This window comes from Caloenas nicobarica, chromosome 37 (assembly GCF_036013445.1).
Source record: "Caloenas nicobarica isolate bCalNic1 chromosome 37, bCalNic1.hap1, whole genome shotgun sequence".
Lineage (NCBI taxonomy): Eukaryota > Metazoa > Chordata > Aves > Columbiformes > Columbidae > Caloenas > Caloenas nicobarica.
The window spans coordinates 594975-609644 of record NC_088281.1 but is presented as its reverse complement, the minus strand read 5'-3'; the positions used below and the strand labels follow the sequence as shown (position 1 = coordinate 609644).

Genomic DNA, 14670 nt, shown 5'->3' with positions numbered 1-14670 from the left:
TGGGGGGGGGACACACCAAGGTGGGGGGGGACAAAAGGGCGACCCCCCCCAAAAATCACCAGGGCGGGGAATCGGGGCCACAAACCACTTGAAAATCTGCACCGCCCCCCCCCGCCCCGGCCCGAAATGGGGCGGTTTCGGTTCAAAATGTTGATGGGGAGTTGGGGGGGTCTATAGGGGCTGGGGGGTCTATAGGGCTGGGGGGTCTGTAAGGTTGGGGGTGTCTGTAGGGTTAGGTGGGGTCTATAGAGTTTGGTGGGGTCTATAGGATCTGGGGGGGTCTGTAGGGTTGAGGGGGTCTATAGGGCTGGGGGGTCTATAGGGCTGGGGGGTCTATAGGGTTGGGGGGGTCTATAGGGTCTGGGTGGTCTATAGAGTTTGGGGGGGTCTATAGGGACTGGGGGGCTCTGTAGGTTTGGGGGGGTCTATAGGGCTGGGGGTCTATAGGGTTGGGGGGGTCTGTAGGGTTAGGTGGGGTCTATAGGGTCTGGGTGGTCTATAGAGTTTGAGGGGGTCTATAGGGCTGGGGGGTCTATAGGGTCTGGGGGGGTCTGTAGGGTTGAGGGGGTTTATAGGGCTGGGGGGTCTATAGGGCTGGGGGGTCTATAGGGCTGGGGGGGTCTGTAGGGTTGGGGGGGTCTGTAGGGTCTGGGTGGTCTATAGAGTTTGGGGGGGTCTGTAGGGTTGCGGGGGTCTATAGGGACTGGGGGGCTCTGTAGGTTTGGGGGGATCTATAGGGTCTGGGGGGGTCTATAGGGTTGGGGGGTGTGTAGGTTTGGGGGGATCTATAGGGTCTGGGGGGGTCTATAGGGCTGGGGGTGTTTATAGGGTTAGGTGGGGTCTATAGGGTCTGGGTGGTCTATAGAGTTTGGGGGGGTCTGTAGGGGTGCGGGGGTCTATAGGGTCTGGGTGGGTCTGTAGGTTTGGGGGGGTCTATAGGGTCTGGGGGGGTCTATAGGGACTGGGGGGCTCTGTAGGGTTTGGGGGGCTCTATAGGGACCAGGGGGTTCTGTAGGCGTTGGGGGGGGCTCTCTAGGGACTGGGGGGATCTGTAGGGTTTGGGGGGAGATCTATAGGTACCAGGGGCTCTGTACGATTTGGGGTGGTTCTTATAGGGACCTGGGGCTCTATAGGGTTGGGGGGGGCTCTGTAGGGACTGGGGGGCTCTGTACGGTTTGGGGCGGTTCTATAGGGACCTGGGCTCTATAGGGTTGGGGGGGCTCTGTAGGGAGTGGGGGCTGTGTAGGGTTTGGGGGGGTTCTATAGGACCTGCTGTTTTGTCGGGACCAGGGGGACTGTATAGGGATTGGGGGGGCTCCATAGGGTAGGGAGGGGCTCTATAGGGACCAGAGCGGCTCTATAGGGTGTGGGGATTCTGTAGGGACGGGGGGGCTCTATAGGATTTAGGGGAGCTCTATACAGACTGGAGGGGCTCTATAGGGTTTAGGGGTGCTCTATAGGGACTGGGGGGCTCTATAGGGACTGAGGGTGCTCTGTAGGGTTTAGGGGGGCTCTATAGGGACTGGGGGGTCTCTATAGGGGGGACACCCCAAAATTAACCCGTCCCCCCCCCAGATCCCGACCTGAAGACCGACGGCTTTGGCATCGACACGTGTCGCAGCATGGTCGCCGTGATGGATGTAATTTTGGGGGGGGGGGGGACATTTTTGGGGGTGCAGGGGGGTCGGGGGGGTCCCCATCACCCCCCTGCACCCCAAAAACCTCCTTAACCCCCCCCCAGAGCGACACGACGGGGAAATTGGGGTTCGAGGAGTTCAAGTATTTGTGGAATAACATCAAGAAGTGGCAGGTGAGGGGGGGGGGGACACCCTGAAATTTGGGGGGGGTGACCCAAAAATAGGGGAATAAGCCTTAAATTAAAGGGGGGGTAACCCCAAAATTCAGGGGGTTTAACGCCAAAATTTGGGGGGGAACCCCAAAAATTAGGGGGATTAACTCTTAAATCGTGGGGGGGGGGTCACCCCAAAATTCAGGGGGTTTAACCCCAAAATTGAGGGGGGACCCCAAAATGTAATGGGGGAACCCCAGGATTTAATGGGGAGCCCCAAAATCGGGGGGAACCCCAAAATTAAGGGGGGGTAAACCCATAATTGAGGGGGGACCCCAAAATTTAATGGGGAGCCCAAAATTGAGGGGGCACCCCAAAATTAATGGGGGAACCCCAGAATTTAATGGGGAGCCCCAAAATCGGGGGGAACCCCAAAATTTAGGGGGGGGTAAACCCATAATTGAGGGGGGGACCCCAAAATTTAGGGGAGGTAAGCCCTAATTGAGGGGGAACCCCAAAATTTAATGGGGGGTAACCCCAAAATTTGAAAGGGGGGGGTCACAAGGACCCTGTGGGGGCAAAACTGGGGGTTCAAAGGCACAAGGAGCCCCCGGGGAACCCCAAAATGATGGGGGGGCCCCAATATGGAGGCGAATCGGGGTGGGGGGGATATGGGGGTGCAGCGGGGGTCCCCAAAATGTGTCCCCCCCCCCGCCAGGGCGTGTACAAGCAGTTCGACACCGACCGCTCGGGGACTATTGGGGTGCAGGAGCTGCCGGGGGCGCTGGAGGCTGCAGGTTTGGGGGGCCCTTTGGGGGGGGGGGCACTTGGGGGGGGCTGGAAAATTTGGGGGGGGTCCGGGATTTTTTTGGGGGGGGGTCCAGGATATTTTGGGGGGGTCCAGGATGTTCTTTTTTGGGAGGGCTCCAGATTTTCGGGGGTGTCCAGAGAATTTGGGTGTCCAAGATTTTTTTGGGGGGGGGGTCCAGGGTATTATGGGGGGTCCAAGATTTTTGGGGGTGTCTGGACAATTTGGGGGCATCCAGGCTTTTTTTTGGGGGGGGGTTCCAAGATTTTTGGAGTGCTTGGAGAATTTGGCGGGGTCCAGGATTTTTTTTTGGGGGGGTCCAGGATATTTTGGGGGTGTCCAGAGAATTTGGGGGGGTCCGGATTTTTTTTTTGGCAGGGGGTCCAGGATATTTTGGGGGTGTCTGGAGAATTTGGGGGGGTCCAGGATGGTTTTTTCGGGGGGGGAGTCCAAGATTTTTGGGGGTGTCCGGAGAATTTGGGGGGGTCCGGGATATTTTTTTTTGAGGGGGGGGTCCAAGATTTTTGGGGGGGTCAAGGTTATTTGGGGGGGTCCAGGATTTGGCGGGGCGACTCAAAGTTATTTGGGGGGTTTAGAATATTTTGGGGGGGGGGGGGGTCCAGGGTATTTATAGTGGGGTCACCTGGGGGGGCGCATTTTGGGGTGCGGGGGGATAATGGGGGGGAGGGGGTCAAAGGTCACGTCCCCACATGTGTGTGTGTCCCCCCCCCAGGTTTCCGGCTGCCCCCCCCCCTTTTGGGGGTGCTGGGTCGTCGCTATGGCGACGAGGGGGGCAGCTCGACTTCGACAACTTCATCAGCTGCCTCGTGCGCCTCGACGCCATGTTCCGTAAGTGGGGGGGGGGGACACCCCAAATTTGGGGGGGGACACACGAAACCTCATTGGGGGGGTCCCAAAAGTGGGGGGACCCGGTAGGGGGGAGCCCAAGAGTGGGGGGGGGTGCTGAATTACGGGGGGGACACACACACACCCCATTGGGAGGGGGATCCCAAGGGTTGGGAGGATGGGAGAGAACCCCCAAATTTGGGGGGGGGGTCCCAAGAGTTGGGGGGGGGGGGAGGATCCCATAGCGGGGAGCCAAGAGTGGGGGGGGGTCCCAAATTTGGGGGGGGGGGTGGGAAATCTATGGGGGGGTCCCAACAGTTGGGGGGTGGGGGGGGGAATGATGTCCCCCCGCCTCTGAATTTGGGACCCCCCCCCGGCCCTGATTTTGGGGACCCCCCCCCCCAACCAGGTGCCTTCAAGTCTCTGGACCGTGATGGGAGCGGCCAGATCCGGGTCACCCTCCAGGAGGTGGGTTGAGGCGGGGGGGGGAAATTTGGGGTCCCCCCGGTCCCTATAGCCCCCCCCGTGACCCTATAGAGCCCCCCCCATATCATTTATAGGGCCCTTATAGTCTCTGTAGTGTCTGCACAGCTGCTATAGCTCCCATAGGGCCCTTATAGTCTGCGTAGTATCTATAGGGTCCTTATCTGTTCTATCGGGCTTCTATAGTTCTTGCAGCATTTATAGAGGCCTTATAGCCACTGTAGGGCCCCCTATAGCCCTTGTAGCGTTTACAGGGTTCTTATAGTCTCTATAGGGCCCCTGTAGCCTGTATAGGGTCCCTATCACCCCTGTAGAGCCCCTATAGTATCCATAGGGCTCCTATAGCCCTTGTAGCATTTATAGGGCTCCTATGGCTTCTATAGGGTCCTTATAGCCCTTGTAGCATTTATAGGGCTCCTATAGCTCCTATATGACTCTTGTAGCCTGTGTAGCCTGTATAGGGTCCCTGTCACCCCTATAGGGCCCCTATAGCCCTTGTAACATTTATAGGGCTCCTATAGTCCCTATACAGCCCCTATAGCCTGTGTAGCATCTGTAGGGCACCCATCACCCCTGTAGGGCCCCTATAGCCCTTGTAGCATTTATAGGGTCCCTATAGCCCCCATAGCATCTCTAGGGCCCCTATGTCCCCCATAGCCCCTATAGGGCCCCTATAGCATCCATAGGGCTCCTGCAACCCCGCTGACCTGGCGCCTTCTCTCCGCAGTGGCTGCAGCTCACCATGTACTCCTGAGCGGACCCCCCCAGCCCCATATCTGCCCCCCCGACACCCCCCGTCTGCCCCCCAACACCCCCCGTCTGCCCCCCAATACACCCCATCTGCCCCCCAGCCCCATATCTGCCCCCCCGACACCCCCCATCTGCTCCCCAATACACCCCATCTGCCCCCCAGCCCCATATCTGCCCCCCCAACACCCCCCATCTGCCCCCCACCCCCCAATAAAGCTCCCCCAGCCCCATCCGGTGCCTTTGTCTTTATTTGGGGGGGCACAGAGCTATAGGGAGAGGGGACCCCCCCAAACGCCAGGGCCCCCCCAGCCCCCTCCTTCCAGGGTCCCCCCAAACGCCGGGGACCCCCCCAGACCCGCCCCCCCCCCCCCGCAAGCCGGGGCGGTAAAAGGGGCCACGGTCACCCCGGCGCATCCTGCCTCAAAACCAGCAAAAGGCAAAGAAATAACCCAACCAAACAAAAAGCGAATAAACCAAAGACCAAAAACACACAAAAAAGAGGCAGAAGAACCCCCAAAAACGAACAAATTAAAAAAAAAAAAAAAAAAGCAAAAATGAAAGAAAAAAAAAATTAGAAAGAAAAAAAAAATTAAAAACAAAAAAATAAAGCGAAGAAACCTCGGAAGGCGAACAAAAAAAGGAAAAACCTAGCAAATGTGTTGCTTCTCAAATTTTGAAAAACTTGATTATACCGACAAGATCGCGACTTGTTTCCTTGGAAGCTTTTAACGCCCTCGAGGGTTTTAAAATGAGCCTTATCGTATAATATCGAAGGGTTAAGAGGCCGGTGAGCTGAGCTGCAGGTTTAGTTTTTCTCTGGCAAATCGTAGAGTTGCTTCCCGAATTTCGAGCGGGGTGTAAGATGAGTAGCGATGCATTATCCTCCCTTCAAAGGAGTGAGAACAGGAGTCCTCGCAGGCTGTTCCGGGACTTCTCACCTTGCGCATTCATCGTTATGTTATTTCTGGCAGCAAGCAAACGACCGACGCCAATTAAAATGTCCGTTGCTAATAAAATGGCAAAACGCGATGTTTCGGGAGATGAAGAGAACAAAAGGAACTGTCACGTTTGACGACCTCCAGTGGGCTGGGACCTCCTCGTTTAGCCAGGGCTGCCGAGAGATGATGGGTCCCATCCGGCCCCATAGACTTGTGGGTCTCTGAGCGGCGTAGTAGGCAACTGACCAGTCCCCTTTGGATTACGAGCGGCGTAGTAGGCAATTAACTGTTCCCCTTTGGATTACGAGTGGCGTAGTAGGCAATTAACTGTTCCCCTTTGGATTATGAGCGGTGTAGTAGGCAATTAACTGTTCCCCTTTGGATTACGAGTGGCGTAGTAGGCAATTAACTGTTCCCCTTCGGATTACGAGCGGCGTAGTAGGCAATTAACTGTTCCCCTTCGGATTATGAGCGGCGTAGTAGGTCACTAACTGGTCCCCTTTGGATTACGAGCGGCGTAGTAGGTCACTAACCGTTCCCCTTTGGATTATGAGCGGCGTAGTAGGTCACTAACTGTTCCCCTTTGGATTATGAGCGGCATAGTAGGCAACTGACCATTCCCCTTTGGATTACGAGCGGCGTAGTAGGCAATTAACTGTTCCCCTTTGGATTATAAGCGGCGTAGTAGGTCACTAACCGTTCCCCTTTGGATTATGAGCGGTGTAGGAGGTCACTAACCATTCCCCTTTGCATTATGAGCGGTGTAATAGGCAACTAACGGTTCCCCTTCGGATTATGAGCGGCGTAGTAGGCAACTAACCATTCCCCTTTGGATTACGAGCGGTGTAGTAGGTCACTAACCATTCCCCTTCGGATTACGAGCGGCGTAGTGGGTCACTAAGCATTCCCCTTCAGATTACAAGTGGCGTAGTAGGTCACTAACCATTCCCCTTCAGATTACGAGCGGCGTAGTAGGCAACTAACCGTTCCCCTTTGGATTATGAGCGGCGTAGTAGGTCACTAACCGTTCCTCTTTGGATTATGAGCGGCGTAGTAGGTCACTAACCATTCCCCTTTGGATTATGAGCGGCGTAGTAGGTCACTAACCATTCCCCTTCAGATTACGAGCGGCGTAGTAGGCAACTAACCGTTCCCCTTTGGATTATGAGCGGCGTACTAGGTCACTAACGGTTCCCCTTTGGATTATGAGCGGCGTAGTAGGTCACTAGCGGTTCCCCTTTGGATTATGGGCGGCGTAGTAGGCAACTAACGGTTCCCCTTTGGATTATGAGCGGCGTAGTAGGCAACTAACGGTTCCCCTTTGCATTATGAGCAGCGTAGTAGGTCACTAACCATTCCCCTTCGGATTATGAGTGGCGTAGTAGGCAACTGACCATTCCCTTTTGGATTACGAGCGGCATAGTAGGCAACTAACCGTTCCCCTTTGGATTACGAGCGGTGTAGTAGGCAACTAACCGTTCCCCTTTGGATTATAAGCGGCGTAGTAGGTCACTAACTGTTCCTTTTTGGATTACGAGCGGCATAGTAGGCAACTAACCGTTCCCCTTTGGATTATGAGCGGCGTAGTAGGTCACTAACCGTTCCCCTTCGGATTATGAGCGGCCATAGTAGGTCACTAACTGTTCCCCTTTGGATTATGAGCGGTGTAGTAGGCAACTAACCGTTCCCCTTTGGATTACGAGCGGCGTAGTAGGTCACTAACTGTTCCCTTTTGGATTACGAGCGGCGTAGTAGGCAACTAACCATTCCCCTTTGGATTATGAGTGGCGTAGTAGGTCACTAACCGTTCCCCTTTGGATTACGAGCGGCGTAGTAGGCAACTAACGGTTCCCCTTTGGATTATGAGCAGCGTAGTAGGCAACTAACCATTCCCCTTTGGATTATGAGCGGCGTAGTAGGTCACTAGCGGTTCCCCTTTGGATTATGGGCGGTGTAGTAGGCAACTAACGGTTCCCCTTTGGATTATGAGCGGTGTAGTAGGCAACTAACGGTTCCCCTTTGGATTATGAGCGGCGTAGTAGGCAACTAACCGTTCCCCTTTGGATTACGAGCGGTGTAGTAGGCAACTAACAGTTTCCCTTTGGATTATGAGCAGCGTAGTAGGCAACTAACCATTCCCCTTTGGATTATGAGCGGCGTAGTAGGTCACTAGCGGTTCCCCTTTGGATTATGGGCGGTGTAGTAGGCAACTAACGGTTCCCCTTTGGATTATGAGCGGCGTAGTAGGTCACTAACTGTTCCCCTTTGGATTATGAGCAGCATAGTAGGCAACTAACGGTTCCCCTTTGGATTACGAGCGGCGTAGTAGGTCACTAACGGTTCCCCTTTGGATTACGAGCGGCGTAGTAGGTCACTAACCATTCACCTTCAGATTACAAGCGGCGTAGTAGGCAACTAACCGTTCCCCTTTGGATTATGAGCGGCGTAGTAGGTCACTAACCGTTCCCCTTTGGATTATGAGCGGCGTAGTAGGCAACTAACCATTCCCCTTCGGATTATGAGCAGCGTAGTAGGTCACTACCTGTTCCCCTTCGGATTATGAGCGGCGTAGTAGGTCACTAACTTCCCCTTTGGATTACGGAGACTTCATTCTGCTCCCCATCCCAGTCTTTCACGTGATGCTCAGGGAGCTCAGTTAATTTCCACAACCCTTTTCTTAATTTTCCATACGTAGAAGTTCCGTTCCGGACTTTTCGGTGATGCTAATAGTACCCTGTGTTGAAAAGAAGACCTTTTTAACAGCCTGGTACTGCCATTTTTAATTTTCATTGAATACGTCAAAAAGAAGACCTGGTATTGCCAGTTTTAATTTTCATTGAATATCTCAGAAAGAAGACCTGGTATTGCCATTTTTAATTTTTATTAAATATCTCGAAAAGAAGACCTAGTATTGCCATTTGTAATTTTCATTGAATATCCTGAAAATAAGACCTGGTATTGCCATTTTTAATTTTCATTGAATATCCTGAAAATAAGACCTGGTATTGCCATTTGTAATTTTCATTGAATATCCTGAAAATAAGACCTGGTATTGCCATTTTTAATTTTCATTGAATATCCTGAAAATAAGACCTGGTATTGCCATTTTTAATTTTCATTGAATACCTCAAAAAGAAGACCTGGTATTGCCATTTTTAATTTTTATTAAATATCTCGAAAAGAAGACCTAGTATTGCCATTTGTAATTTTCATTGAATATCCTGAAAATAAGACCTGGTATTGCCATTTTTAATTTTCATTGAATATCCTGAAAATAAGACCTGGTATTGCCATTTTTAATTTTCATTGAATATCCTGAAAATAAGACCTGGTATTGCCATTTTTAATTTTCATTGAATACCTCAAAAAGAAGACCTGGTATTGCCATTTTTAATTTTCATTAAATATCTCGAAAAGAAGACCTAGTATTGTCATTTGTAATTTTCATTGAATATCCTGAAAATAAGACCTGGTATTGCCATTTGTAATTTTCATTGAATATCCTGAAAATAAGACCTGGTATTGCCATTTTTAATTTTCATTGAATATCCCCTTCTTCTCTGTGCTGTGATCAAATAGAAGTTTCCTGTCCCATATATTACTTTGTGTACTTTTTAGATGGTCCCTCTTCTACAAGGTAAATATTATCCAAATATTAAATATTAAATATTAATTATTATCTGACTAGTAAAGACTGAGGCAGACAAGGCATTTAGTACCTCAGCTTTTCCCTCACCCATCGCTACGTTTCCCCCCAGATCCAATAAAGGATGAAGTTTCTCCTCAGCCACCTTTCGTTGATAACGAATTTATAGAAATGTATAGAAAAATTTATAGCAACCTTGAGGTCCCGACCAATCAGGAGAGGGGAAAAGGGCGGACCTTGCGCTGCGATTGGCTGAGGGAGAGCGAGGCGGGGTGAAGGCGGCGGCCAGTCGGGGAGAGATGGGAGGTGGCGGCCACGAGGGGGCGCCCCGATGCTAAGGAGGGACCCAGGCGTCCGGGTGATCCCACCCTGACCCCGATATGGGGGCGAAATCTGAAAGTTTGGGGGCTTTTAAAATTGGGTTGAAAAACGCAAGTTTTGGGGTTGGGCAGAACGCGGCAAAAAAGGGGGGGTTGGATAAAAAAGGGGCAAAAACGGTCGTTTTGGGGCGGGGGGGAGGGAGTGTTTTATGGGAGTGAAGAGGCAAATCAGGGATTTTCCCCAAAAAATATGGTTTTAGAATTTTTTTAATGTGTAGAAATGGTGGCTTTTGCAAAGCGGGTGATTTTTGCCCCAAAGTGATGCTTTTTGAAGGCAGAAATGCAGATTTTTTTTTTTTGGCAAGAAAAGTGAAGATTTTTGAGCGTAAAAGCGAACATTTTGCGGCATAGAAGTGAAGACTTTTGGAGGAGAAAAATCAAGGGGTTTGGGTGCAAATTTCCATATTTTGGAGGCACAAAATTGAAGATTTTTGGACAAGGAAGCCATGATTTGGGGGCAAAAACATCGAGATTTTGGGGGACTAAAGTCAAGATTTTCAAAGCACAAAGTCCAAGATTCGGGGGCAAAAAAGTCAAGACTTTTGGAGGAAAAAAATCAAGATTTTGGGGCAAAAAAGTCAAGATTTGTGAATTTTGGTTGGATTGTACTCCAAAAAAAGGTAGGTTTTGTGGAGACAAGGGGATGTTTTATGCCAAATTTCATGGGTTTTGGGGAAAAAATCTGCTGTTTTTCTCTTTTTGAGGGGAGAAAGCGGGATTAGGAGGTTTTTTAACCATAAAATTAAGGTTTTTTCCACCATAAAACCAGGACCCTTTTGCCATAAACTGCTTCTTTTGCCAGGTTTAATTTTTTGCCATTAAATGAGGATTTTTTGTCTTAAAACAAGGAAATATTTTTGGCCAAAAAACTGGGTATTTTTTGGCTATGAGGTGGGGGGATTTGCTTTAAAATGAGGGATTTTAATGATAAAACGAAGGGGGTTTTAATGACAAAACGAGGGATTTTTCCCCATAAAACGAGGGGCTATTTTTGCCGTAAAATGAGGCTTTTTTCCCCCCATGAACTGAGGGTTTTCTTTACAATAAAATTAAGGCTTTTTAAACATAAAATGACATTTTTTTCCCAAAAAACAGATTTTTTTTTTTCCCATAAAATGCGTGGTCTTTAGACATAAAATGAGGTTTTTTTTCCCATAAAATCAGGATATATTTAACAGAACATGGTGGGGGGGGGAGGAGGCAGATTTTGCCTCAAAATGAGCTTTTTTTTTTTGTCTTTAAAAGAAGCGCTTTTTGCCATAAAACACTTCTTTCGGTATTTTTATTTTTCGCCATGAGTGGGTTTTGCAATAAACTGTGGGGTTTTTCCCGTAAAACGAGGGATATTTTTTTTTTTTCACGAAAGCAGCCTTTTTGCACAAAACGGGTAGTTTTGCACCATAAAACGTGTACATTTCCCATAAAGCAAAGGCCGTTTGCCACAAACCGCATTTTTTTTTTTTTCACCATAAACCAGGTGTTTTTCTATCACGAGGACCAGAGCAGCTTTTTGGGGGCAAAATGATGAATAAACTCGAAAACTTTGTGGTCAAGGTGCAAAAACAGCCGTCGTTTTTCGGGGGTTTTTTTTGGCACCAAGAGGCCGTTTATGAGAAGCGGGCGGGTTTCGGTGGCGCAAACGAGGTGAAAAAGGGGGATTTGGGGTTTAACGACACCAAGCCAGGTGGTCGCGCAGACGCCAACCATGGTCGGGTGGGGTCAGGTTTGCCCCAAATCGGCGGGTTTGGGACAGAAACGACATCCCCGCCCACTCCCCCTCCCCTGGGTAGAGCTGGTGGCCAGTTCTAGTGGGTCAACCCCTCTTGGGTTGACCCACTGGTGTCCCGTCCCCTCTTGGGTTGACCTACTGGTGTCCTGTCCCCTCTTGGGTTGACCCACTGGTGTCCCATCCTCTTGGGTTGACCCACTGGTGTCCCGTCCCCTCTTGGGTTGACCCACTGGTGTCCTGTCCCCTCTTGGGTTGACCCATTGGCCAGTGTCATCCCTTTACCCCCATCTTGGGTTGACCCACTGGTGTCCCATCCCCTCTTGGGTTGACCCACTGGTGTCCCATCCTCTTGGGTTGACCCACTGGTGTCCCGTCCCCTCTTGGGTTGACCCACTGGTGTCCCATCCCCTCTTGGGTTGACCCACTGGTGTCCTGTCCCCTCTTGGGTTGACCCACTGGTGTCCCATCCCCTCTCGGGCTGACCCACTGGTGTCCCGTCCCCTCTTGGGTTGACCCACTGGTGTCCTGTCCCCTCTTGGGTTGACCCACTGGTGTCCCGTCCCCTCTTGGGTTGACCCACTGGTGTCCTGTCCCCTCTTGGGTTGACCCACTGGTGTCCTGTCCCCTCTTGGGTTGACCCACTGGTGTCCCATCCCCTCTTGGGTTGACCCACTGGTGTCCCGTCCCCTCTTGGGTTGACCCACTGGTGTCCCATCCTCTTGGGTTGACCCACTGGTGTCCCGTCCCCTCTTGGGTTGACCCACTGCTGTCCCATCCCCTCTTGGGTTGACCCACTGGTGTCCCGTCCCCTCTCGGGTTGACCCACTGGTGTCCCGTCCCCTCTTGGGTTGACCCACTGGTGTCCCCTCCTCTTGGGTTGACCCACTGGTGTCCCGTCCCCTCTTGGGTTGACCCACTGGTGTCCCGTCCCCTCTTGGGTTGACCCACTGGTGTCCCCTCCTCTTGGGTTGACCCACTGCTGTCCCGTCCCCTCTTGGGTTGACCCACTGCTGTCCTGTCCCCTCTTGGGTTGACCCACTGGTGTCCCGTCCCCTCTTGGGTTGACCCACTGGTGTCCCATCCCCTCTTGGGTTGACCCACTGGTGTCCTGTCCCCTCTTGGGTTGACCCACTGGTGTCCCATCCCCTCTCGGGCTGACCCACTGGTGTCCCATCCCCTCTTGGGTTGATCCACTGGTGTCCCGTCCCCTCTTGGGTTGACCCACTGGTGTCTTCTCCCCAGAACCTCGTGGCCGGTGTCCCTGTCACCACCCCTTGGGTTGACTTGGTGGCCGTCCCCTCCCCTGGGTAGAGCGGTGGCTGCCGTGTCCCCCCCTCGCAGGACGTCCTGAGCTGGAAGGGACCCACCGGGCCCACCAAGTCCAACTCCTGTCCCTGCAGATCACCCCACGGTTGGTGGGTGACCCGGTGGCTGGTGGGTCCCCAGCCTCACCTGGCCGGTCCCTTTCTGGTTAGACCCGGTGGCTGCTTCTCCGTCACCGCGTTCCCCCCCCGTGTCCCCCCGCCCAAATCTAGGGGTGTCACCACCCCCCCAGGTTGTTCTTGTGCGACACCCGCCCCCGCGTCCCCCTGGGGACTGGGACAGGAAACATCTGCAACCCCTTGTCCTTGTTTGTGGGCGCTCGGGTGCAAGCAGCCAATTGGAGAAATGGTTCCATCGCTGGTCCCGCCCCGCTCGGTGTCACCTTGTGGGGGTTGGGGACACGTCCCTGGCCTAGGCCACACGCTGGATGACATTCTTGTAGTCGGGGGCGGGGCCGTGCTTGAGGTGGAGGATGGTGGAGAGGAGCCACTTGACCTGTGGGGGGGAGGGGAGGTGATGGACCAACCAACAGACTGACAAACCAACCATCCAACTGACCAACTAACCAACCAACCGACCAACCAACCACTTTCTCAACCAACCAACCATCCCTCCAACCAACCATCTTCTCAACCAACCAACCGACCAACTGACCAACCAGCTGACCAACCAACTGACCAAGCAAACATCTTCTCGACCAACCAACCATCCATCCGACCAACCACCTTCTCAACCAACCAACCATCCCTCCAACCAACCATCTTCTCAACCAACCAGCCGATCAACTGACCAACCAACCATCTTCTCGACCAACCAACCATCCCTCCAACCAACCATCTTCCCAACCAACCAACCGACCAACTGACCAACCGAGCAACCACCCAACCAACCAACAAACCATCTTCTCAACCAACCACCCAACCAACCATCCAGCCCCCACCTACTGGACCTCCCCCCACCCCCGGGACCCCACCTTGAAGAGGGTGACAGTGGCGCTGTAGCAGACACTGAGGAGGAAGAGGGTGATGAAGACGGCGATGGTGTCCCAGGGCCCACTGGAGCTCTCGCCATCGGCCTGGCAGAAGTCCTGGGGCAGGGCCAGACCTGGCAGGAGGAGGAAGAGGAGGAGGAGGAAGGTCAGTGGGTGGTGGGTGCCCATCCCGCTGCCCGTCCTTGGAATCTTCTCCACCCTCATGCCTGCCAGGTGTCTGCCCAGGTGGCCAATCAACCACCCAACTGACCACCCAACCGACCAATCACCCCAACCAACCGACCAACCATCCAAACAACCAACCGACCGACCGAACAACCAACTGAGCAACCAACCAACCGACCAAGCAATCAACCAACTAAGTGACCGACCAACCAACTGACCAACCAATCAACCAACCGACCGACCAACCAACTGACCAACCAATCAACCAACCAACTGACCAACCAATCAACCAATTAAGCGACCGACCAACCAACCGACCAACCAATCCACCAACCAACCACCCAACCGACCAACCGACTGACCAATCAACCAACCAATCCACCAACCAACCACCCAACCGACCAACCGACTGACCAATCAACCAACCAATCCACCAACCAACCACCCAACCGACCAACCGACTGACCAATCAACCAACCAAGCGACCAACCAAGTGACCACCCAACCACCCAACCGACCAACCAACAAACCGACCAACTGATCAACCAACCAAGTAACCAACCAACCAGCTGACCAACCAACCAACCACCCAGCTAGCCACCCAACTGACCAACCAACCAACTGACCACCCAACCGAACATCCACCCACCAAACCGACCAAACACCTAACCGCCCAACCAACCAACTGACCATCTTCTCAACCAACCAACGGGCCAACCGACCAACGGGCCAACCAACCAACTCACCAATCATCTTCTCAAGCCACCACCCAACCGACCAACCCACCAACCAACAATCTTCTCAAGCAACCACCCAACCGAC

General features: G+C 52.7%; 1 protein-coding gene across 1 annotated transcript in view; it reads left to right on the top strand.

Annotated features, from left to right (window-relative positions):
* The window catches only part of LOC136001044 (calpain small subunit 1-like), a 7038-nt gene extending 2271 nt beyond the window's left edge, over positions 1-4767 (top strand). The window contains 7 exon segments of the mRNA XM_065655090.1: positions 1572-1640; positions 1742-1810; positions 2508-2586; positions 3331-3390; positions 3393-3446; positions 3853-3911; positions 4654-4767. Of these exon segments, the coding sequence (XP_065511162.1) occupies positions 1572-1640; positions 1742-1810; positions 2508-2586; positions 3331-3390; positions 3393-3446; positions 3853-3911; positions 4654-4680 (417 nt within the window). The 3' untranslated portion in view covers positions 4681-4767.
* The last annotated feature ends 9903 nt before the right edge of the window (positions 4768-14670 follow it).